The sequence below is a fragment of the Penicillium concentricum genome (assembly GCF_028827145.1).
Source record: "Penicillium concentricum strain IBT 3081 chromosome Unknown utg000002l_segment0_segment0, whole genome shotgun sequence".
Classification (NCBI taxonomy): domain Eukaryota; kingdom Fungi; phylum Ascomycota; class Eurotiomycetes; order Eurotiales; family Aspergillaceae; genus Penicillium; species Penicillium concentricum.
The window spans coordinates 7,494,025-7,518,038 of NW_026622755.1; the positions used below are offsets into that span (position 1 = coordinate 7,494,025).

The 24,014-nt window shown below is 49.0% G+C and overlaps 10 protein-coding genes across 10 annotated transcripts; 5 read left to right on the forward strand and 5 right to left on the reverse strand.

Moving 5' to 3' along the window:
- Positions 1-48: 48 nt before the first annotated feature.
- N7517_006563 (uncharacterized protein) lies at positions 49-1,896 on the reverse strand (the record flags this gene model as incomplete). Its single annotated transcript, XM_056724293.1, has 7 exons — positions 49-276; positions 330-737; positions 797-1,060; positions 1,130-1,388; positions 1,450-1,574; positions 1,626-1,719; positions 1,778-1,896. 7 exons carry the CDS (start codon positions 1,894-1,896, stop codon positions 49-51), a joined length of 1,497 nt encoding a protein of 498 aa, XP_056580543.1.
- A 1,258-nt stretch (positions 1,897-3,154) lies between these two features.
- On the forward strand, positions 3,155-4,960 carry N7517_006564 (uncharacterized protein; the record flags this gene model as incomplete). Its single annotated transcript, XM_056724294.1, has 5 exons — positions 3,155-3,424; positions 3,474-3,885; positions 3,942-4,550; positions 4,604-4,792; positions 4,845-4,960. The coding sequence occupies 5 exons, from the start codon at positions 3,155-3,157 to the stop codon at positions 4,958-4,960; spliced, it is 1,596 nt and encodes a 531-aa protein (XP_056580544.1).
- Positions 4,961-5,503: 543 nt separating this feature from the next.
- On the forward strand, positions 5,504-6,433 carry N7517_006565 (uncharacterized protein; the record flags this gene model as incomplete). Its single annotated transcript, XM_056724295.1, has 1 exon — positions 5,504-6,433. One exon carries the CDS (start codon positions 5,504-5,506, stop codon positions 6,431-6,433), a length of 930 nt encoding a protein of 309 aa, XP_056580545.1.
- A 103-nt stretch (positions 6,434-6,536) lies between these two features.
- N7517_006566 (SDR family oxidoreductase) lies at positions 6,537-7,337 on the reverse strand (the record flags this gene model as incomplete). Its single annotated transcript, XM_056724296.1, has 1 exon — positions 6,537-7,337. One exon carries the CDS (start codon positions 7,335-7,337, stop codon positions 6,537-6,539), a length of 801 nt encoding a protein of 266 aa, XP_056580546.1.
- A 309-nt stretch (positions 7,338-7,646) lies between these two features.
- On the reverse strand, positions 7,647-8,787 carry N7517_006567 (uncharacterized protein; the record flags this gene model as incomplete). The annotated part of the gene is made up of 4 exons (XM_056724297.1): positions 7,647-7,694; positions 7,745-8,259; positions 8,319-8,396; positions 8,460-8,787. The coding sequence occupies 4 exons, from the start codon at positions 8,785-8,787 to the stop codon at positions 7,647-7,649; spliced, it is 969 nt and encodes a 322-aa protein (XP_056580547.1).
- A 401-nt stretch (positions 8,788-9,188) lies between these two features.
- N7517_006568 (glycoside hydrolase family 55 protein) lies at positions 9,189-11,845 on the reverse strand (the record flags this gene model as incomplete). The annotated part of the gene is made up of 5 exons (XM_056724298.1): positions 9,189-9,570; positions 9,631-9,723; positions 9,777-10,956; positions 11,006-11,464; positions 11,518-11,845. The coding sequence occupies 5 exons, from the start codon at positions 11,843-11,845 to the stop codon at positions 9,189-9,191; spliced, it is 2,442 nt and encodes an 813-aa protein (XP_056580548.1).
- A 2,216-nt stretch (positions 11,846-14,061) lies between these two features.
- N7517_006569 (uncharacterized protein) lies at positions 14,062-18,396 on the forward strand (the record flags this gene model as incomplete). The annotated part of the gene is made up of 2 exons (XM_056724299.1): positions 14,062-14,183; positions 14,247-18,396. The coding sequence occupies 2 exons, from the start codon at positions 14,062-14,064 to the stop codon at positions 18,394-18,396; spliced, it is 4,272 nt and encodes a 1,423-aa protein (XP_056580549.1).
- Positions 18,397-19,127: 731 nt separating this feature from the next.
- On the forward strand, positions 19,128-19,748 carry N7517_006570 (uncharacterized protein; the record flags this gene model as incomplete). The annotated part of the gene is made up of 1 exon (XM_056724300.1): positions 19,128-19,748. One exon carries the CDS (start codon positions 19,128-19,130, stop codon positions 19,746-19,748), a length of 621 nt encoding a protein of 206 aa, XP_056580550.1.
- A 542-nt stretch (positions 19,749-20,290) lies between these two features.
- N7517_006571 (Zn(II)2Cys6 transcription factor) lies at positions 20,291-22,239 on the reverse strand (the record flags this gene model as incomplete). Its single annotated transcript, XM_056724301.1, has 5 exons — positions 20,291-20,877; positions 20,932-21,221; positions 21,271-21,975; positions 22,029-22,094; positions 22,148-22,239. The coding sequence occupies 5 exons, from the start codon at positions 22,237-22,239 to the stop codon at positions 20,291-20,293; spliced, it is 1,740 nt and encodes a 579-aa protein (XP_056580551.1).
- A 971-nt stretch (positions 22,240-23,210) lies between these two features.
- Positions 23,211-23,539, forward strand: N7517_006572 (uncharacterized protein; the record flags this gene model as incomplete). The annotated part of the gene is made up of 2 exons (XM_056724302.1): positions 23,211-23,272; positions 23,389-23,539. The coding sequence occupies 2 exons, from the start codon at positions 23,211-23,213 to the stop codon at positions 23,537-23,539; spliced, it is 213 nt and encodes a 70-aa protein (XP_056580552.1).
- Between the last annotated feature and the right edge of the window lie 475 nt (positions 23,540-24,014).

Genomic DNA, 24,014 nt, shown 5'->3' on the forward strand with positions numbered 1-24,014 from the left:
CATCGGCATCTCAGGATATATTCAAGTTAAAAGATACAAGCAAGGTCACTACAAATAATAGCGGAAGCTCTGGTTCTCCCAATCAGTCTCATCCTGGTCGAGTGCACGATCGAGTGCAACAATCTCATCAGTTTCAAAGTCCTGGCGAGATTCAGGGTCTATTTTGACATTCTGCCGGCGGTCGCGTTGCTGGTTTTGGAACTGGAATAGTTGACGTAGAGCAAGAATAGAGACAAAGGCAATAGCCAGCGAAATCATAATTCCGATCCAGGCACTCTGCTCGTCGTCAGTTTATCTTCATCAGACATGAATTAAGTAGAAGCACGCACCCCATAGTCAGGCATTTCATCAGCAAAGAAGAGGAAAGGACCAGTGATGTTACCAGCACAGTTTCCAATAAACATCATTGCAGTAACCGTCGTCCTCTTGGTGTATCCAGCCACGTTCGAGGCAATGATACTCAAGACAATAGGAACTCCTGCAGAATACGCAGGGAAAAGCCACATTCCAGCCAATCGAGACACTTTCTTTGTGGGATCAATTTGAGAGACCATAATAGAGCCGGCTAGACTGATCAGCTGTAACCCAGCAGCGGTGAGGCAGCGTGATTTGCGGAATCTCGTAACAATGACCGTGGCCAGAACCACCCAGATGAGGGTAAACACCGAGGTGGGTAACCCAACAAGGAGGGTGTTGAAAGTCGAGTATCCAAATCCTGCAATAACAATACTTCCAAACTGCAGAAGGATATAAAGAATTAGTAAGGCTTGATGAGATACAGTCTGGTTGTGCTTACGCTTGTGAGGCCTCCATTGGGGATGCTGGACGCCATGGAGTACATGAAAATAAGCCAAGTTTTCGGGTCCATAAGTGCTTCGAGACACTGGCTCTTTGACCATTTGTGCGAAACTGCAGTGTGTGATTCCTGCTGAGCACGTTGGTGGATGAACTCTCCTTCCTCTTTAGAAAGGAAACGGGCGTTCCGGGGGCTGTCTGGTAGGTAAAAATAGAAGATAATTCCATATGCAAAGGTCAAGATGCCGAAGATGATAAATATCCACTGTATATTATTAGCTTCGGCAGAGGTGGGATTTATACATAGGGAATGATTGAATTATGGGCAACATACCCTCCATGGTTCAACCGAGTTGCTGATATGGCCGATACCATACGTTAACAGTCCGCCAAAAATAGACGAAACGCTGTTTCCTGCAAACCAGATTCCATGTCGGGAGGCATGCTCAGACCGTTTATACCAAAGACCAGTGAGAAGGGACAGACCAGGGCCAATTGTGCTTTCAAAACACCCGAGTAAGACACGAAGGGATATGAGACCCTCAAAGTTAGACGTGGCACCGTGGCACGCCAGGATCACAGCCCATATAATGCTAGAGGTTTCATTATGAGCTTGGAATATGAGGTCTGGGGAATAGAAGTTGCTCCACATACAAGGAAATAGAGAGGAATTTTGCGATTGGGAATTTGACGAAGCATAAAGATACCGGGTATGATGCCACCAAGAAACCGAAGTAGAATGCACTAGAGGCCCATGAATACTCGTCACCAACTAGTTTCTGTTTTCTCACGGTCAGTAGTTATTCTTTGGTATGATGAAATATAGATACCAATGATTGCTGAATTCCAAAGATTGCAGTATAACCTAGCGCAGTCTTGTCGAGAAATTGGAGCATATAGGCAGTGAACATGATGGGAAGGATGCTAAAAGAATACATGTCAGTTGAATTTTACCCTGATAGTAATGAACAATATCTCATACTGCCAGTCGATTTTTCGCATCAACGCTTTCTCGTTGTGGGAATCAAAAACCTCAGTCGCCTGGGCTTTAAGCTCGTCCTTTTCCTCTCCCATCTCCGGGTCTGGCCTATGCTCTTCCATGATGTTTTCCAATTGAAATAGAAATTGTGTGAAAGGAGTAGAATAGTTATGAAGATTTGATGTATTGTATAGGGCGTCAAGGGAGATACATATGTATCAAGCAAAGTCTATATATTCATCACGGACCCCTATTTGATATTGGCTGGCATCCAAATGCTGTTCTAATCAAGTCTAGATGATGAAGTTATCCTATCTCTGTGTGAAGATAAGGCGTCAGAAGGCGCAATAGCCCCAGCCGGTGACGATGATATCTGCCGGGCTTCTGGTTGGCCCTCGGGAAATTAATCTAATAAAGCCTGACGGACCTGGAGATGGTGGGTCCAACTATTCCATCTGGGGTTACTTCGGGAAGAATACGAACCCCAGAGTCCACGTATCAAGTATAGGTGATAACCCTGGGGTAAATTTGTGCCAATTGCACCATTTTTATTTATCGCATATCTTCGCCACAGTGCAAGTGTCAATCACCGCTGCCTGAAATTCGGTGAGGATTTGGTCTACTCCTAGTCCGTTTCTCTCGGACGACAATGAGGATGACCGAGGACAAATGCTTGTGAGGTGTTATCGTTCAGCCAAGATGAAATGCAATCAACGCCATCAGCACTGCTCGCGATATTGTCGCTTAAAACGGCAGTGCTCTGGGTAAGGAAGCCGAAGATGTACCAAGGCATTTAGCATATGCTAGACCGTACTATACACGACCAAGATCCAGATGAAGTCACTTTACATCACCAAGCAGGAATCGAACCTCTACATGATGAATGATTTGTTATTTTATCTAGAGGGCCTATAAGTCTGGTGGGCTAAAGGATGGTGTTGACTCATTGATCTTTTGCCCTAAGTATACGAATAACTCTAGCTCTAAAAGCATAAATCTAGCCCTATATACATAAATCCATGTGATTCTTAGAGCATAACTTCCTGGAGGTTTAAATCCAGCTCTAGCAGCATAGATGGCCCCGGCTTATCAATATTGGAGGTCCAGACCCCGGAAGAACTAAGTCCCAAAGAGGAAATATTAGTCTATGTCTCAGTTACCCTTCGTTATCGGCAGTTGATTGCTGGGTTATGATTAACCGAACGTGCTAATCACGCCATCCACGTGTTTGACCCTCTGGTCCGATTAACCTCCGGTAGTATACATTGGTCCACATTGGACCCACTTCCAGGTTTAACATATAAAACGCTATACATCGATACTTATAGCTATACTGATATTCTGTTATCAACATCATTACTCCGTGCTGCCCCTATCATCATGTCGTGGGAATCAATTGCCGCCACAAAGCGCCAAGCGCTCAAGAATTCAATTCCAGCCGAATGGGTCATCCCTGCTGCTATTTTCCCCCCTGAAGATCAGTTGGATGTGACCACTTTTCCACGGGAATCCGGATTTTTCACTGAACGCGAACTGGAAATCACTTCGATTTCTGCTCTGACGATCCTATCTCATCTATCTTCGGGATCATGGACGTCGGAGGAGGTGACCAAGGCGTTCTGTAAGACTGCGGCGGTGGCCCAACAATTGGTACTCTTTCTCCCAAATACAATTTGAACAATGTCTAATTTTGACCCAGACAAACTGCTTGTCGGAAATATTCTTTGACAAGGCCATCGCGCGGGCTAAGGAGCTCGATCTCTATTTCCAACAAACCGGAAAGACAAAGGGTCCCTTCCACGGCCTGCCTATCTCTCTTAAAGATAACTTCAACTTCATTGGCTTTGATTCAACTATTGGGTTCACGTCCCTGGTAGGCAAACCTGCTACCTACAATAGCATGGTTGTCGATCTCCTCCTTGAAACTGGCGCGGTGCTCTACTGCAAGACCAATGTCCCAACCGCTATGATGATATCCGAGTCTGTGAACAATCTTTTCGGCCGCACGGTCAACCCACGGAATCGCAATCTCACCACCGGAGGCTCGTCTGGTGGAGAATCTGCCTTGATTGCGTTCGGTGGTAGTCGACTTGGCGTCGGCAGTGATATCGGTATGTATGAACACCGAAAAGCTCCCACAAAAGACAATGCTAATTGTTTCTGCTAGGTGGCTCCCTCCGTATGCCAGCCGCCTGCACCGGCACCTTCACCATCCGCGCCTCCGCCGGGCGTTTCCCCAACACCCGCTCACGCGCCTGTCTAGAAGGCCAAGAATCCGTGATTGGCGTCAGCGGTCCGATAGCCAAGACTCTGGAAGAAATCGTTTACTGGTCCAGCACCATTATCGGCCTACAACCCTGGATCCGTGACCCGAAATGCGTCCCCATCCCCTGGCGCTCTGTAGAGCCAAAGAAGACTCTCAAAATCGGTGTCCTCTGGGACGACGGATTCATTTCCCCAACGCCTCCTGTTGCTCGTGCCCTTAAGGAGACCGTCGAGAAGTTAAAGGCAGCTGGCCACGAGATTGTCAACTGGCCGTCGACCGAACACATGGAGATGCTTATTATACTCGGGCGCTTGTTCCTCGCAGACGGAGGAAAGTCTGTACGGGATCTCCTCGAACCAACAGGGGAGCCTTTCCGCCCGGAAATGAAGCCCTACGAGGACGCAAAGGAAATAAGCGTGTACGATCTGTGGCAGATTCATGGTCGTCGCAACGCTCTCTGCAAAGCTTACCTGGATCGGTGGAATGATACTGGTATTGATGCTCTTCTATGTAAGTCCGCCCGCCTCAGCAAGACTGCCTTCTTTATTGACCGGTTTCTATAGGCCCTACCACTCCATACAGCAGCGTTGAGAACGGCAAATTTGCTTACGCTGGGTATACATGTGTCTTCAACTTGCTCGATTATCCGGCTGTTTCGTTCCCTTGTGGTGTAAACACCGATAAGGCTATTGATACAGCATACTCCGACCATAAGGCACTGAGTGAGATGGACGCGAAGATTCAAGAAGATTGTAAGTGGCTTATACTTAAAGTCTTGGCGTGTTCATATACTGACAGAATCAGACTCTGCCGAGTCCGTACATGGCATGTCGGTTAGTCTGCAACTGGTTGGCCGCAGACTCGAGGAGGAGAAGTTATTGGCGATGACAGATGTCATCCTAAAGACTGTCGCTCCGTGAACAAGACGGAAGAAACAGTACGAACTCGGACAGGAGTAGGAAAAGGGGATGTGTTGTAATTTAGCGGAATGATTGTTTTTATAAAATTCGAGAGGCTATAACTACAACTTGGTTCTTCATATAGAATGAATTAAGAAAGGGCGACCCCGTCTCGGACCTTTGACTACCAGTTCACTTGGCTCCAGTCAGATTAGCCCACTCTGATCTCTTGTCACCGCTCAGATGTCAATGAATTCCCCGAGTCCCCCACTTTGGCGGAAGTCTCCCGCCTCGCAGCCGCCTGTTCCCATCTGCACGTACTTTCAAATTGAACCATTTCGAGCTTCGTACTCCATAATTTATCACTGCTCGCTGATCACCAATAATATTCCCGTTTCTATAATTAATCGTTGTGCTGCAGATACCCCAAATTCTCCAAATGGTTCCCACTTCTTGCATCCTCTTCCAGTGTCAACCGTCTTGTCCTCCAATCCCAAGAACCAACTTATTTCATTAATCTCTAGCTAAACACCGATTTGTCAAATTCAATCTTACAAAATCAATATGTCTACTGACACCTCAACAGGAGCGAGTGAGGACCAGCGAGCCTCGCTAACCTCCCGAGTCCTTCCCATGATGATCTTGTCGGAGGGATCAAGTCCCCTCACTCGCCCCCTCACTCCAGTACCCTTTACATCTGCTCTATCACGAGCCGAAGCGCGATTTCAAGTTTACGGAAAAGCCATAGTCACTGGCGGAGCAGGAGCACTAGGCATAATCTCCGCACAGGCTCTCCTAGAGCACGGTCTTTCCTCACTGTGTATCATGGATCTCCCCAGGACCCTGGAGACATCAGAAGAGCAAATCCAATTACTGGCATCGGAGTTTCCCTCTGCCAATATAACCAAAATTCCCTTGGACGTGACATCAATGGAATCAATCGAAGCCGCATTCGAGCAGGCAAACAAGACAATGGAAGGCATCGATATCCTCTGCTGCTTTGCTGGTATCCCCGGCTGCCACCCATCTCTCACAGTAACACCCGACCAGTTCAATAGAGTGATAGACGTCAACCTGAACGGATCTTTCTTCTGCGCTCAGGCAGCAGCAAAGCGAATGGAATCCTCAGGCAAAGGCGGGTGTATTTTGTTCACTGCGTCGATTTCTGCCCACTATACCAATTTCCCGCAGCCGCAGGCTGCTTATAATGCGAGCAAGGCTGGGGTTGCGCATCTGACTCGAAATCTGGCTGCGGAGTGGGCTGTTTATGGGATCAGAGTGAATAGTATTAGTCCCGGATATATGGATACCATTCTCAATGCTGGGGATAGTTTGGCGGATGTTAGGAAGATTTGGGATTCCCGTTGTCCGATGGGCCGGATGGGAGATCCTGAAGAGATTACTGGAGCTGTTGTTCTTCTGTGTAGTCAGCGTGCGGGACGGTACATTACTGGTGCTGATATTGTTATTGATGGAGGAACTTTGACACTGTGACAACTTCGAAGCGGTAGTATTTCTTTGAGGCCTGTTCATTACACCTTTTAAATACAAAGCAGACAACACAACAGCTTCTCCTTATCTTCAAGACAGATCCTCTTCACCGACAAACATAACCTCCATCAATCCGCAGATCCGCACCAGTAGTGTAAGTGCTAGCATCACTAGCAAAGTACACATAAGCCGCCTTCAACTCCTTAGGATCACTCTGACGACCCATAGGAATCATCTTATTCCAACCCTCCTGAGTCTCCGCATCCACAAAGTCCCCAAGCCCCGTATTAATATATCCAGGCGAGATACTATTAACACGAGCAAAGTCCCTCCACTCATTCGCCAGCGAACGAGCCATATGAATACACCCAGCCTTAGCAACATTGTACGAAGTCTGTTCCTGCGGGTAATTGGCAATATGACCCGAAATCGAAGCAGTAATCACAAAGCTTCCCTTTCCACGCTCCTTGAAATGAGGACCAACAGCCTTAGCACAGTAAAATACCGAGTTAAGATCCGCCTGGATGATATTCTCCCACGCCTCAACCGAGCCATTGAGAACACCCGCGTCAGCGGTACGGCCCGCGTTCGCGATAAACGAGTCGATCCTGCCGAAGTCGGCGATCACGTTCGCGACCAGTTCTTGTACTTCGTTCCATTTCGATGTGTCGCATTTGTAGGCTTTGGCTTGGACGCCGTACTCCTCTTGTAGGGCTTTGGCGTTTGCTTCGGCTCCCTCGCGTCGTGTGAAGTATGTGATTGCGATGTTGCCACCCATCTCGGCACAGCCGCGGGCTGCTTCGAGGCCGATTCCTCGAGGCCCGGATGCGCCGGTGACGACTACGACCTTGTCTTTGAGACTGAATAGGTCTTTAAGGGAGTTGGCTTGGGGGATTTCGATGGGCATGGTGGGCGAGAAATGGAGAGTGTCTTGGAAGATGTGTATAGAAGGGAAGATGGAATGATTTGTGAATTGGTTTGTGTGGATCGAGGGGTTGTAGAGGGATATACTTATACCTTTTGATCATCTACGGGGGGCTCGGATCCAACTTTCCCACTGTGCAACTGTGCACCTTATCAATTTCAGTGTCCTTCGCGATGTTGTTGTCCTTCTCCACCCGGCGGCACACTCGGCGGCACAATCCCGCCAGGATTTCTGTGGACACTTTGGAGTAAAAGATCTTTCAAATAATTCATTTCAGTAGATAAATTAAATTTAGAAAATAGCAAATGCATTAGGTGGGCTAGCCACACCACCAATAACCTAGACTCTGAATTAGCACAATCCCAACACAACAACCAATAGAGACCAACCTTCAAAGGCATACTAGACAAGAAAAAGCTGTAACGTTTAGTAGCCTTACAATGCTCCGACAACTTCTCCAAATCAAACATCTCCCCAATAGGAGTTCCCCAACCTGCCAGCACCCACTCATGCAAATTAAAATTCGGATCTGCATGGGCACCTCTGATGGGCGCACGCTCAAAGCTCGGCGCATCACCAGCGACAGCAGAGAACTGATGCTCCCATAACCACCGCATCATACTTTCTGTCGCCTCGACGCCGCTGAAATCCGGCGATGAGCGGAGTGCTAGGTCTTTTCGCTGCTGGTTGTCCAGCTTGTTGTATGCGGCCGTGAAACCACTGCGGATGAAAAGAATGTCACCCTTTTGAAAATTGAGATTGTGATCTTTGACTACTCGTTTCAGGTTCTCGATAGTGATGGCTTCAGATTTAAGAGCAGAGATGGAGATTGAGTTTGTGGTGGCCCATTCTGCGTAGTCGAGGAGGACGCCGCGGCCTGTTATTCCACCATGTTCACATATGGCTATATGATGGTTGATGTTAGCACTGGATTAAACAGGTATATTAAGATCTGGTTCATACAGTGAATTCCAATGATATCCGAGCTTTCTATCTCTTCTGTGGTATGTCCGTTATAGAACTGCCGGGACTTCTGGTTTGCTAGAACCACGAACCAATAAGCGATAATCTTCAAAGCCGGGCTATAACCACTCAGTAACATACCGTAGTGTCTGAATCCATCCCATTGAGTTGACCCTTGACTATTGAATGTCAGGATGTCATCATAAACACAATTCGGATTCCGAAGAACAATCTCCTGCTTAAATGGATGGCGATTGAAGCTAGGATGTGAAGGCATGCTCAACGGCCAGTCAAGCGAGATTCGCACGCCAGTTTGGATTTCCTTCGCGGCTTGGACGATCCGCTCGGGAGTGAGTAGGTTCAGGGTCCCAAGTTGATCATCTTTTCCAAATCGACCCCAGGCATTTCCTCGCGGGCCTGTTGGATCTAGGGGAAGGGAATCGAACGAGATTACTTCTTCTTTCGTCATGATAACTGGTTGAGAGTAAGAGGCTTGGTGTATCCCGAGGTCTTTATATGCTTTTTTTCCGGGGTAACCGACCCCTCATCGAGGAACCCCGGATTCATATCCGAGCAATTCAATTTCCCTTGGTTTTTGTTGAATGTGTGCAAAATTTCAAATTTAGACTATTTAATGCCTCTTGCCGCATTTGATCACAGAATGAGCGCCCTCATAAAAGCGGCAGCTAAAATATGAAATCCTCCCATGAAAGTGCCTTGCGATGAGATAGAGAGATTTCGAGTCTTGAATATGTATGATTTGTTCCACTAGGATATGTACTATGTCCATCCTCCGAAGATTCAACCCTTGTCTTAACTTTTGAGTGTAAAAGCAGGGGTAGATGGAATTGTTGGAATCCGAGCTGTGCCCTAGAAGGTGAAGTAGGCAATAGTAGCAGCGTAGGTGGCCAGATTGTCGGCAACCGTCGCCAGCGCAGTACCATCCTTCACAATCATATAATTTGTCCCAACAGTGTTGAGCCCATATACTACCAGTCCGCTTGTGCTGCCCTCAACGCTGAAGATCATGCTTTGGCAATCCTCCGGAAGGGGGAATGTAGAGCAGGTGGTGCTGTAGTTGTTGAAGAAGCTGTATAGCCCAGCCCCGTAGATAATCACATCCTTGCTGTTGAGAATCCGAAGACCAAGAGAGTTGCAGTTTCCGCCGAGACAGCTGCTATAGTCGGGGTCATTGAGAGCCGGGTTCCTGGGGTATGGGCCGTTGGCTGCGTTGGGATTTGGCTGGTAGTATCTGTGGGCAATTGGTTAGGACAGGAGACACAAGGGTAGTATCATGTATAGGATGACTTACGGAGTTTCTGTCTGTATGAATCCTCCCATGATCGAGGTTGCGCCTGAGAACTGATACTGATACAGCGAGTGATGCTCGGAGCCCGTTCCGTATCTTGTGCCAGTGTTAGCTGTGAGAGAGCATGGTGGGGATTCGTTGTCACTTACAGCCAGACATTCTTTCCTTCTATCAAGAGACCACGACCGGTATACACTGAGATCTGGGTGTTGGTTGGGCTTTCGAGGTCATGATCGGCGGTCCAAAGCCAGACATTCTCCAAGTACACACCACTGGCAGCTTTGGTAATGTGCATGGACATGTAGCCAACCTGGCAGTCCACAGAAACAGGTGCGTTTGTCGGGCACTGAGCAACCTGCTGCTTAGATCCTTGGAAGCCTCCAATTCGAGTGTGAACATCCCACATTCCAGAACCTGATGTCGCCGCCAAGTTCCACTCGACGAGTACAGCTCCTGGTGTAGAGCCCGAGGTGCTCACAATCATATCGGACCATTCAACGGACCCAGATTCTCCAGATTTGCCAATTTGAACCACAGGGACGGGCTTGGTAATGCCCGACCATACACTGCCAGTGGCCATGATGACAGAATATGCTTCGCCGACAATCCGAGAGCCCGGCGGGACGTAAAGAGTGTTGGTGACTTTATAATTTCCTTGGTCGAAGAACAAAATCTTACCTGCAGACGCGGCAGATGTCAATGCGGATTGAATGGCTGTCGTGTCGTCGGTCGAACCATCTCCCTTGGCGCCTGCGCTTCTGATGCTGACAAACGAAGCTACCGGTGATTGTGCATACTGAGGCTTGGACTTGGTAAAGTACCGGTTCGATCCGCTCGCAAGCAAAGCGCTAGGGCGTGTCGGCGCAGTAAAACCGCCCCGGAAGTTGGTCGGTCCGTTTGGAGTATACTTGTGGCCTTGTCCCCATGCGCTAATGGTCGTGGAACCCCCAGCAAGGACAGTACCACTGACGCCTTTGACGGCAACCGGGACATTGTTCAGATCGATGTTCTCCAGAATTAGACTGCCAGTTGATAGGTCTGAGCTCTGCCAAGCGGTTTCGACAAAGTTCTGGCAGTTTTTGATGGTGCTGTCAAGGATGTTGACCGAGCCGACGAGCTGGGCCCCAGCACCACCATTGCTGATCGAAACAGCAGTTGTGCAGTCGGAAATCAACAGGCCTTGGTAAGTCCAGCCCCAGTCCCAGATTTGAGAAATCGCGGTCACTGCATTCGAAATAACAATGTTCCGCATTGTGAATTGCTGGTTGCCAACATTGGCACCATAGAGACCACCAGTAATCGTCACATCGGTCATCCACCCGCCAGAGCCTGGGATTGCATTAGTATAGATCCTAAAAGAATTCAAATACCAACATACCATTCTCAATGAAGATACCCTGGTGCTGTGTTCCAGAAGCAGAACTCATAGCAATGACAACATTCTGGATGCTGGAAGCTTGACCAGTCGGCCAATGAATACCAGTCGCAGCAGTACCGGCAGGGATGCCAGTCAAGTCCAATTTCAAATTTCGGATCTGTCTGAAAAACACATTCGTCGATCCCCAGCCCTGGTTTCCATCGTTTTGGTACTGGTCGCCGTCAATCAAGCCAAGTCCGACAAAACCTGCAGTTGCCTTTATAACTGGCATTGCATTCGGGTTACCGATCAGCTGGGTGAAATAGTAATCGATGATCGAGGTTGAAATCAGGTACGTTCCAGATGGGAAGTAAACTATCGCAGGAGTCGTGGTGGAGGATTGTCTGCTTGCCGGGCTAAAACGACCGCCGGCGCTTATGGCCGCGTTGATGGCGGCCGTATCGTCGGTCACACCATCACCTATAATTATTTTAGTACTTCTCAAGGGATAGGGGTGGTTCTTGAATTCTCACCTTTAGCACCGTAGTCTTTCACGTTGCGGAAGACAGTGTAGCCAGGAGGGTTCGGGTTGAAGGCTGCGATTCCTTGATGGGCGATATCTGCTAGCCAGTACGGAGTATCTGCTGCTGCCACTGCTGCAACGCCATGTTTGGTGCTCGCGGCCTTGGTTTGGAAACCTGCGGCAGCCGTGGCGACTTTCGTTGCAGCACCGAAGGACATATACTTCTCAAAGGGAGCCAAGGCAGAACTGACTATAGCATCCACCGCGGGGATCTCTAGTAGCTGTGCATTGGCACATGCTACTAAAGAAAGATACTTGATCACAGGAGAATAACGCATCTTGACCTTAAATCACCGAGGTAGGTCAGCAAGGCGGATGCTTGCGAGTGGCTTGCTTGAGGAACGTGGACAATGAAGGCCGGGGAAAGATGGTTTATATAGAGCCAGCTGAGCCATTTTGACAATAGACCCGACCGGGAAATGCAAACATGCGCATGATAGTAAAGGGATGCAGCCAATAACACTGCATCTTCAGCTAAAAGCAAAACAAATTAGGGAATCCCACCTCGAAATACCACACGAGACGGGGAAATATATGGCGAGTGACGGTAGACCAGGGGTCTCGATTGGCTATTTAATTCCGGGGAAGTCGATAGTGCCATTCTCCTGTCACGCCGTTTTCTCCTTATGATATTAAGTGCCAGGTGGAAATGAAGTTCCCAGGTGGAAATGAGAATGTGAATAGATAGTGCTGATCTTTCCCCACAATAGATGAAGTCCCCTGCTCCTACCTGCATATCAGCCAATAACCAATCGATATTTAGCACATCACATTGTGCAGAAATGCTAACCTCGAAAGTTAAACTGTTAGTTTGCTCAAAGCGCTCCCCAATAGGAATGGAATGTGACTTGATAATTCGATTGCAGCCACCATTTCGAGGGTATGTGACTAATAGTCTTAAGTCCACGAGTGTGTGTGTGTGTGACTTATAAGAGAAGCCAATTATATTCAGGAATTTACGTCCATCACCTATAAACGTTGAAGCCTTGGAATTTAAGCCCTACTTTTGTAACTCTGTTTAACTTAAATGAGAATAAGGCCCTGGAGCAATGACACGGGAACGCCACGCCTAAAGTGCGGGGAGACGAAAACGAGAGACTTCAGGTCCCGTCTTATGTGTTACACTTGACTATGTCCTTACATTGTAACCTTGGACTCTTGAGGTTATTAGCGTGACAAAAGCTGATGGCAGACTTACCCCAGAACAGTATGATTTGCTGGTCATCCAGAAGGCGTGCAGCCCACTATTCTTGGCGTGTTCTCTGGTATAATATGCTCATACATCACGCGGAGTTTCGGAGTCAAGTTGTATACTTGCCTTCCAAGGGTCTCAAAGGTTCGGAACAGGCACTTGCGCCCACAGGCAAGCTTCTATATGGGCATAGACTCGGAACTCTGCTTTACACAACAATATCATTCATGTCCTTCTCGGGTTCCGGCATACCATGTAGTGTTGCTGGAGCCGATCTTTTTCTTTCACTGTTCTTGGCCTTGTATTCTCTGGTAGAATTCGCACATACATCACGCGGAATTTCGGGGTTGCCTCGTATATTTGCCTTTCAAAGATCTCAGAGGTTGAGATAGGGCACTCACAGGCTAAATCAGTGATGTCCCTAGACTCAGATTCTGCTTCACACAACATTATCCTTTATATTCTTCTCAGACTCCAGTACACTTTGTAGTGACACTGAAGCGGATCTTTCTTCCGTTGGTCTCGTCGGCATCATGAAGTGAGCGGGGCTTTTATTTGAGCGCAGAAATATTCACCTTTCACTGTTGCTTCATTTGCTAGAAGCAAGTTTCACAATGCAATCATGACAATTATGATACCATATCACACCCCCCTTTGTCCAATGCAGGTAAAACAATAGCTTGTAAAGTCCCGAGCATAGACCTTGGTTGCCAAGAGGTATCACGTGATTGGTTTTTTTCCGCCTTGGATGCTTCCTGCCAAAAAAAAAAAAAGAGCGAGAGAATAACAGTCGTGCCTCCCTTCATTGCGTCGAGGGACATATCGAACTTCGAAGACAAATATCATCAGGGACAGTAATCCGTCCTCGATCTGTCTTCGATCTCACATCTCCCAACTCGAAAGCTCATTCGTTGTGCTGACAGCTTCGCGACGGATCCCGAACGTGTCACGGAGGATCGCGAACACTACCATACAACCACATCAAAGACGTTAGAGACAAATTGGGTTTTGCTCTCTCCACGATTGACAACATTTAAGTGGAGGGTAATCACCATCGAAGCCGTTGCTTTTTCGAGTCGGTGTGGAGTTGGAAAGAGCCTCGCCGCAAACCGAAAGCTCCCTGCTCCGATTGCCGCAAGTGAGGAAACTCATCACGGCATCATACCGAAGTCCGTTATTGCTTTGGGCTTGATTTAAGGGCGTTAAACCGGGTCACATAGATTCCGAAGGATACGAGGCAGTTCGCGCAGTTCGAACTTGCAAGCATACGACCAACGGTGGTTTTCTTTTCATACGCTCAATATGTTGAAACGTGGCGCTCAAGGCCCTCAGGGGTCCAAAGATGACGACGGTTCCTTTGGGATGGCCAGCACCCCCGATGAAAAACCCCATCGGGCGACGGCTGCCCAGTTAGCCAGCAGAAAGTAAGTGATAACTCAGATATCAATGGACCACAAACTGACCGAAGATCTCTTTGAAATCTTTAGAATCAAGGATGTCCGCAAACGCCGGGCTCCAACTCCCACAACAGGCGGAGGCGCATCTGATGCGGCTCCGTTCAACCCTTTCGCGTCCGTGGCCCCGGCCGCGGCACCAACACCCACCCAGTCGACTGGGTTCACATTTGGTCAGACTCAGAGCCAGAGCTTTCCCGGCGCAAGCTCGGGGCCCAGCCAGGGTGGAATGTTCTCGTCGGGCACTAACGGCCAGGCGGGTGGTCAGGCGTCATTCAGCTTCGGGGCGGGCCCTACCTCATTTGGATCTGCACCGCCGAGCAATCCTTTTGCTGTAAACACATCATTTGGGGGAAATTCTCAGTCAAGCACGAATGGATTTAGCTTTGGGGGATTCAATGCCGGAAACCAGTCCACTCCATCGTTCGGTGGATTCGGAGCACAACCGAACACAAGCACTCCAGTAAAGCCCGCCCTATTCGGGCAGTCTACGGCACATATGACCTCGCCTGCAGATGACAGCATGCAAACTTCGCCCGATACCAAGCCCAAGGGAGCTTCCATGTTTGCACCGAAGCCAGCCGCAGGCCCATCAGCACTTGGCAATTCATTCTCGAACCTTTCAGGCCAGTCAGCCAGCAATCCCTTTGCACCAAAGACAACTGCGCCTGAGAAACCAGCCGACAAGCCTGCGGAGACCCAGCCTTTCAACGCTCTTTTCGGATCGACGCCCGCCGCTTCGAAGCCTTTGGATGCAGAGAAACAGCAACCAACACCCAGCAATCCATTTGCGAACCTGTCAGGGCAGGCGCCAACCAGCACCACTAACCTGTTTGCCCCGAAGACAACTGCAGCGGAGCAAACTCCTGCAAAGCCTGCAGAGGCGGCAAAGCCTTTTGGTGGTCTTTTCGGGTCGACCTCCAGCTCTCAATCATCAGGGCCTGCTAGCAATCTTTTTGCGCCCAAGCCAGCGGCAGAAGAACCAAAGGCGAGCAATCCGTTTGCGACGCTGTCAGCGCCGAGTTCATTTGGCGGTTTCTCCTCGCCGAAGGTTACTGGAACCGAAACTTCTGGAAAGGCTGCCGAGGCACAACCGTTCATGTTTGGTACACCCGCAGCGAAGGTTTCAGAGACTGTAAAAGAGCAGACGGCTCCTCCAGCATTTGGCAATATGTTCTCGCCGAAGCCTGCTGTTGAGAACGCGGCTGCGAAGCCTGCAGCGGACCAGCCGTTCAAGTCCATGTTTGGTACACCTGCAGCGTCGAAGGCTTCGGACGCCGGAAAAGAAAAGACTGCTTCGCCAGCATTTGGCAACATGTTCTCGCCAAAGCCGGCTGCTGATACAGCTGCAAAGCCTGCGGCGGACCAGCCGTTCAAGTCCATGTTTGGAACATCCGCGGCCACAAAGCCTGCAGAGGCTGAAAAGGAACCATCAGCAGCGAGCAGTGTTTTCACACAGAAAGTGACAAGTGAAGAGCAAACTCCTGTGCCTGCAGAGACCTCACAATTCGGCTCAATGTTCGGGGCATCCCCTACGCCATCGAAGCTTGGGGAAGAAAAGACAACCCAGGCGACACCTATCAATCCATTCGCGAACCTGTCAGGGCAGACCGCGTTCAGCAGCCCATTCGCACCAAAGCCGACAGAGCAGGCTGCAACGCCCCAGGCACCGAGCACTTCTCTCTTTGGTGCAACTACAACAGTTGACAACAATAAGCAGGATAAGGACAATAGCATTGCACCTCTAAAGAGCTCATTGACTAACCCATTCACTGCTGGGCCTAAGGTGTCAACTGAACCTCAAACGGAAGGTGCGAGGAAAGGTCCTCAGGTGTCGTTCGCGCAGTCTTCGCACGACGATAAAAGCCCATCTTGTTTACCTTCTTCCTCTCCTCTCCCCTCCTCCTCCTCAACTTCTATTGTTTCCAACACTTTTACTGCTTCAGACCCTGACAGTCTTTTCCCTCGACCTCCTGTATCAATTGACTATTCTTTACCTAAAGATCCTGACGACATGCCGCTCAAACGTCTTTTCCCCGAGGATCCGACGGGCGAGCTTGTAGCGCGATCCAACCTTCTCAGGAAGATTGGCGCCTTGACTGAGTCGTTCAAGCGTGAGATCGCCAAATGTGATCCCATGACTGATGATATCGACGAAGTCCTCATTCTTTATGCTGAACTTCGCCGTGAGCTTGGTGTCCCCATTGGGTTCATCAACCCCGCTGAAGAAGCCAAACGCGCCGCCATAAATGAACGTGATGCTGCCAAGGAAGCACCCGATGGCTGCGCACCGCCTCGGATCCCGACACCTCCAACCTTCGTGCCTCCTAGCTTCACCGAGAAACGCCCAGCATCTTCCAACAAGCCTTCGGGCGGATCTACTACTTCCTCCAAGTTCGCCCAGTCCTTCTCCGCTCCGGCTCCTGCTCCGGCAGCTACTTCTGTTGGCGCTTCTTCCGCCCCGGTTGCTGGTCCTTCGACTTCACCTGCGGCTCCCGTTTCTGCTGCTCCTGTCACCCCGACCCCTACTCCGGTGACCACTTCTGCTAGCGCTTCTCCCGCCCCGCTTGCTGGTCCTTCGACTCCGGCCGTGGCTCCTGTTTCTGCTACTCCTGTCGCCACCTCTGCTGTTGAAATTCCCAAGCCCAATGGTGTGGCCACTTCTGCTGCCCCTGCTTTCCAGATCCCTAAGTTCAATGGTGCAGTCACTTCAACCGCTGCCCCTGCTTTCCAAATCCCTAAGTTCGATGGTGCGGCCACTTCAACCGCACCCTCTGCTTTCCAAATTCCCAAGTTTGGTCCAGCTCCTGGCGTCGATTTTGCGGCCCAGTTTAAGTCTAAGTCGGACAAGACCCTATCTGATGCAAAGGCCAAGAGAAAGGCCGAGGAGTTTGACTCTGATGAGGAGGACGAGGCGGAGTGGGAGCGCAAAGACGCGGAACGCCAACGCGAGAAGCAGGCTCAACTCGAAGCCGCAGCTAAAAAGCGTGCTGTTTTTGTTCCCGGCGAGGGTTTCAAGTTCGTTGATGGTGATGATAACACTGCTCCACAGGCCGCTAAGGAGCCTGCTACGTCTGCCAACCCTGCTACCCCTCCTACCCCTGCACAGCACGTTGGGGGTACTATCAATCCTACCCCTCCCATTTTTGCTCCCTTTAACGCTCCGTTGTCTGCTTCTGCTGGAGCAAACGGCGCCTCTATGTCTTCCTCGCAATATCAACCCCCGTTCTCTAAATCGTCTCCTGACTCGTCTGAATTCTCAACTATCGTCGGAACAGCCAAGCGTTCGCCTGCGGATGCCGCACTCTTTGGGGGCAAGCCTGGATCCCCGCCTCCTTTCTTTGGTGCATACGGCGCAGGCCCTCCAAGCTCTTCGGTTTTCGGAGCGTCCAGTAGCCCAGTCCCAGCCTCTCAGAACATTTTCGGCAAGCTCAAGCCGACCTCACCAAAACGCAAGGCCTCTGCGGATGGAAGTGACGACAGTGATGATTCCCCCCCAAAGAAGGTGAAGGCCTCCGAGAACATCTTCGGCGGGCCCAAGCCATCGGAGAACATCTTCGGTGGGCCCAAGCCGACCTCGCAGAACATTTTCGGGCCCAAGCCAACCTCGCCGAAACGCAAAGCTTCTGCAGATGAAAGTGACAAGGATGATTCCCTCACGAACAAGACGAAGCCGTCGCCTCCCCCTCCTTCTACAGGCGCCAGTATGTTTGGACGGGTCTCCACTCCAGCACCGATGGCTCCTTTGAGCAATTCCTTCACACAGCCCGCCATGGCCGCTCCTTCGGCCCCTCCCACCGGCACTGATGACGAGGACGGCGAGCCTGGTGAAATTTTCGATCTGACAAAGGGCAATGGCGGTGAAGAAGAAGAAACGGTTGTATTCGAAGACAAATCGCGGGTTTTCAAACTTGAAGCGGCTTGGTTGCCCAAAGGAACCGGTCCCGTCCGCCTTCTGAAGCACCCTGTCACTGGACGTGCGCGCATCGTCGCCCGTGCCGAGCCAAGTGGAAAAGTCACCTTGAACATTCTCCTGAAGAAAGAGTTCGACTACAAGCTCACCACTAACAGTGTTCAGTTCCTGGTGCCCGACGAGACTGGACAGCTCACACATTGGGCAGTTCGGGTGAAGGGTGAGAGACTACGAGAGTTCCACAACCTTGTCAACGAGATCAAGAACTAGATTTCTTTCTATCTCTTCTACATGTCATCTCCATATGTTCTCCATCTTTGTCCTCCCTTTCGGGAGTGTATGTTTATGTCCAAGCGCATGGCCTAGGTTTGCATTTGCGTTTTCTACTGTGATTCGGTTTCTTTCTGATCTCTTGCTTCCTGTGTTCTTTTTTTTTTTTTGGTACATCGACCCCTTGGACAAAGTTGGCCCGGCTTCGCACAGTGGGCCAGCTTCAAGCTGGTATCGGTCTCTTTTCCTCTTAACCCAGTTAGGGCCCGGGTGAGTATTTCCCTGGGCCTACGGGTTCCAAGTCAGACAAAGTTGGCCCAAGTTGGCCCGGCTTCACGCCGTGGGCCAGCTTCCAGCCCAATGGCGGTCTCCTTTCTTTTGAGCCCAGTCAGGGCCCAGATGAGTATCTCCCTGGGCCCACGGGCTCCAAGTCGAATTTTCCTTTTTTTAGTGAAGATAATGGGGTCTACATTGTATTTCTGTGAAAATGAATTAAAAAAATGAATTTTCTTCTAAACGAATCTCGAAATCAATCGAAATCAAGCTAAGCTAATAAAAGCTAAGACTAAACCCCTGAGGCTCTTGATTTTTAAGGGCCGAGCCTCCGACCCCGGTAAAGGGCTTAAACTAATTCCCCTACTTAATGGCTTTCTCTTCTCTTTTCTCCTTTTATTCTATTCCATTCCTAGTCACTCATTAAAATTCCCCCAGTCACTCATTCAAAATCCAAAATGAAATCAGTCACTCTTTCTTTCCTCCTAGGCCTCACCAGCCTCACCAACCTCGCCACAGCCCGCACTGACCTCGAAGGCTGCGTCTCCTCAGAAGTCATAATCGAAAAATACTACGCCAGCTACCTCTGGTACGTCCCAGACAGCGGCGAAATCTGCTCATTCCTCGACTGCGGCGGCGGTCGCGCCCCCCCAAAAACAACCCAACCAGGATGTCCCCAATACTCCGGAACCGAAACCCTTACTCCCGACTACATCGAGGGCTGGGGTCCCAGCGGCAAACAGGCTGCTTCTACAAGCACCGTGGCATCGACTGCTTCGTCGACTGATATTGTCCTCGCTTCCGCCACTCAGACTTCCGACTCGTCGGACTCGTCTTCCACGTCTTCTTCATCTTCTTCCGGCACCCAGGCTGCTGATAGCATGATCACGGCTTCTCCTTCTGGTAGCGCGATCGTGACTTCTTTGAAGGTCTCCACCTCGAACGGGGCTGGTAATGCTAGTTCTACTTCTGCTGCCGCGACCAGCTCGTCCAGTTTCAATGCTGCCGCTACCCCTGCCTCTAATGTGGCTGGTGTCGCGGCTGTGATGGCTGCTATGGTCGGGGCTATGGTGCTGTAATTTTGACTTGTGGGCTTATACCTTTTGGAAGTTGGATATACTCAGCTTTTGGAGATAGAAGGGCTCGGATCTAGATAAATAGCTGCATATCTATAAATGCGACTTATAGAAATTGGAATCGCTCGCCTTTTTGGACCTTCAAATCCCCGACGACCGGCGACTTCGAGCCGCATCGCCGATCGGCATGACCCGCCCTCTTGGTGGGACCCTTAGAGATCTATCCACATTAAATTAAAACTGTAGAGATAGTTTGCGGGTGTTCAAGGGCTCGATATATGATTTCTGGCTATCCCAGGATAGAAGCTGTCCTTTGAGATTACTATGATCAGAAATGGCTTGAAGTATAGGGAGTTGAGGTTAGATGTAGCCATGGCATTCTTTCGGATCAGACTTGATAAAAAAGAGCTAGATATAGCATCCTAAGGTAATTTCTTTACTTCATATTTTATAGCTTGTTGGAAAACATCGAAGTACATATGTACAAACAGATCGATGGCTGAATCTCGGCGACGGACTCCGTTCGATCCACTGTAGTGGGCCTATCAACTATACTCCCCATAGACCGGTGGAGTTTCACCAAAAGGAAACAAAAAATCGAGGGGATAATTCATCATGAAGTCGAAATCGATCGGGGGCACATTCGTTTGCGGGGAATTTTGTTCCAGTGCCTCTTTTCTCCGCCGATGCATATTCTTGAGCATCTTCGCGCGATTGGCCATTCTTCCAAATATCTCTGGCAATTCAGTGGCCTTTGAGTCTTTGGCGGCCCGTTCGAAAGATGGCAGTTCTTCTTGGAGCTTGCAAGCTATACGATCGATGGTCTGATTGAAGTCCATTATGCTTTCCACATATGCTCGGTCCCATCCGGGATGGTCGTAGAGCAAAAGCTGGGAGAGAGTGATGATTGCCTTTCCGAATTGACACATGATGCTGAATGGGAAGAATGGGAAAAGAGATGAGGGGAGAGAGTGGGTGGTTTGGAGAGAGGAGTTTGTCACTTCCAGGCAGCGGAAAAGAAGATCCAATCGCATTAGAGGATGATCGCCGTAGTTGGATTTGGAGGGTTCGTTATTAAGGGCTATTCGATACAGATGTATCTCAAGTGTGTTGTAATGAAGTTGTAGAATGGCTGTATTGGTTCTCAGATTATTGTTAAATTGGGCACAAAGATAACACAACTCACCAGAGTGTGGTGACTCGCTCGGCATGCTAGCTTTCAGTTGCTTAAGCTCAGCCTCAAGCCATCGTATGCTTAGTCCAAGAGGTGGAGGCGCTGATGAAACTGATAAAGAATGGAGCTCGGTGTTGTATAGTGTGTGATGGATCCTATCTGCGAGGTTCATCACTCGGACTAGCTGTACGAGATAGGAATCGGAGGGATATTCTGCGACATGATCTAGTACATTGCAACATTCATCCGTGTATCTTGTAAAGCGAATAATCGGGCCCAAATCTTTCACACATGTCGACAGCCTTTGAAAAGTTAGCTTATATCCAGCGATACTAGGGGCCATGCACATACATGGTAGTTAGATAATAACACCCAAGATATGTGCGTCGCTCTTCCAGCGTGCGAACAGGATTCTGATGGTCCTCGTTCATGGTTTCTTTCAAATAAGTCAAAGGATAATTCAAGTTTTTCTGATAAGCCAGCTCTTGATTTAGGCCCAAACTGTATGATTGTGCCACGAGTAAGTGCACAAAGGTATCAAGCTGGGCAGTGTTCCGAACGACGTGATTACAATGCTCATCGACCTTGGGCGCATCGGGGAATTGGTCACACGAAGTGTGTCGCGGGGAACGACTAACTGAAATGAACCAGGCCACATTGACAAGAAGCCCCTGAAGCAGATCCAGGCTATGTTCTCCTCTTATGACAATATGCTCGGCCACATACGCTTGGACCACATCCACGATTTCTCGCTGACGTCGAGCGTTTTGGCACGCGACCATTGAAATATTCAGATAGAGGAATGGTTTCTCTCGGCGCAGTTCCTCTGCTGTGACATTGGATTGGATCATAAGAAATGGAAAGAGAGGGAGCATTTTCTTGGAGAAGACTTCCATCAATAGCTGGCCTTCTGTTTCATCGGGAGTAACGGTGTTATCTTCGAAGGTAGACGATGATCTCGCTGGACCACTTTCTACCCGTTCTGTGGAATTTGGTTCCGAGGTAGCCAGCATGGCGACCATGCGGTCAAATTTAGCCTCGAGTGCAGCAACATCTCTAGCTCAAACGTCAGAAGGCTCTGGGGAGGCTTAAACATGGTATACACTCACGGTCTTTTTTCACGACGATGGGCTCCAGGTAATTGATTTCCACATTCTTTTCCCAAGCGACGACAACTAACGAAAATTAATATTATGTGTATCAAGTATGAAATCAACTATATACTCACCGTTTACAGGGACCATTGATTTCCGGTAAACATCGTACTTTGGCCTTGGCACAGGTTAGGCACGCTTTGGGGCGGGTTCCGACTCCGTCCATGATTTGGCATGTGCAAGGCCAGCTGCAAGCTTCGAATCGAGATACCGAAATACAGGAGCAGTTAAATGATGGATGAGTCCGCTCCGGGGAAAGAAAGAAAGTGGAACTGCGTCAGATCTTGATCGTTTTCCTATTGGTAGAACTACATCAGAGTGGGTCCTACTGTTATGTATAGACCTCCTTTTTATATGTCTTGAACTGTTTCATTCAATCAATAATATGTAACAGTCTGGTTTTTTCTCTACGAGGTCGCCTCAAGTCATTCTTAGTAATTTGAACAGTGGCCAAGCCCTAAACGTACTTCATGGCTGCAACGAAGCAAGGGACTGACCACTTCCATAACATGAGAAATGGAGCGGAAAAATGCGAGTCTGATAGGACTTGCTTGAATGTTATCTCGGACGGCAATACTGATGAAGTATCCATATCCAATCATCCTTTTGCAACAGGGAAAAAAGACCTCTGAAAAGACTGATGATATGGAAGTCCGTGGACCGGACATAAATATGTTCAACTAACAAATGCCTCGTTCTTTCCTCTCCTCGCAGTTACCTCCATATATGTCCTTAGATTTTGTATTCTGAATTATTTGCAGGTATGCCATACAAATCCTCCAAGTTTACCAAAATGTCCTAACAACTGTGGTTCTTCCGATCCTTTACCTACCTCTCCACCTCGTTCTATCTCTACTAAGAATATTTACGTCAAATCACACTGATATTTACACCCCCCAGGCCCACCTGGCCACACCCGACACAACGTGGAAAGTTTCAGAAATAGGTTGTTTCGATCCAGACCATAAAGCTGCAACCATAATCCGCTCGGTGAATCACGTTAATCATTACACGAACATGTACTCATGGGTGTATCATACGAGAGACATAGCCCAGCTCTATGCGACAAGCTCTCCGGACGACCCTTGCACAATATGGAATCCGTGCCCGATCTGGAATAATCTGTCTCCGAAACCAATGCCGGAACCAAGCACCTGGAGATGCTGGCTGGAAATGGGAAATAGCCATGAGAACAGAAGGTCTGTTTGAGCGTAACGAATACATTCAGGTGCTGAGCTAACAAGTACACCAGGTCTGGGCCAGATGAACTGGTATATGAAGCAGCACAATACTCGATACAGTTTCATCCTTACAGACCTGGATACCGATTCGGAGAGTGGACAATGAAGGTTATTCACAGCTATCTCGGCCCATTCCGTGGGAACTTGATGACACAGACGCAGAAGAAATCGCCGTCTCAAATTTTCCGGATACAAGAGCTCAAGGAGATCGCAGAGTGCATCTAGGCGATCTAAGATTTCTAAAGGGTCCTACGTCCTACACCCGCGATTGGCAGTTCTGCTTGCGCTTTGGTATATCGGTATGCTTGCAGCTCATGATGAAGGGCTATTGGAATGGGACTTGTGATTCTTCTCGTCTAATAGATAATAGAAGCGCAATTTTCCCCACTAGTAAAATTGTTTGTTATTGCCTAGGATTAAAAAAAGAGAGCTAAGATACCACCCCATGCAAGCTTCCTCAAGCGTATGCAGCTATAACACCATCTCCCAATCACTCTAATTTGGAATTGTCCCTTGAATCCCGATAAATTTCTAAGCATATCTATCTGGAATTATTTAGAAACAAGTAGAATTATAATTGAGAGAAAGTATGAACAATTTGAACGAGTAATGTCGGCTTATCGGGGAATTGGCCGTCCCCGCAATTCGCAACTCCGATATCATTCCCTCAACATTGGAACTATTCTTCTTCACATTCCCA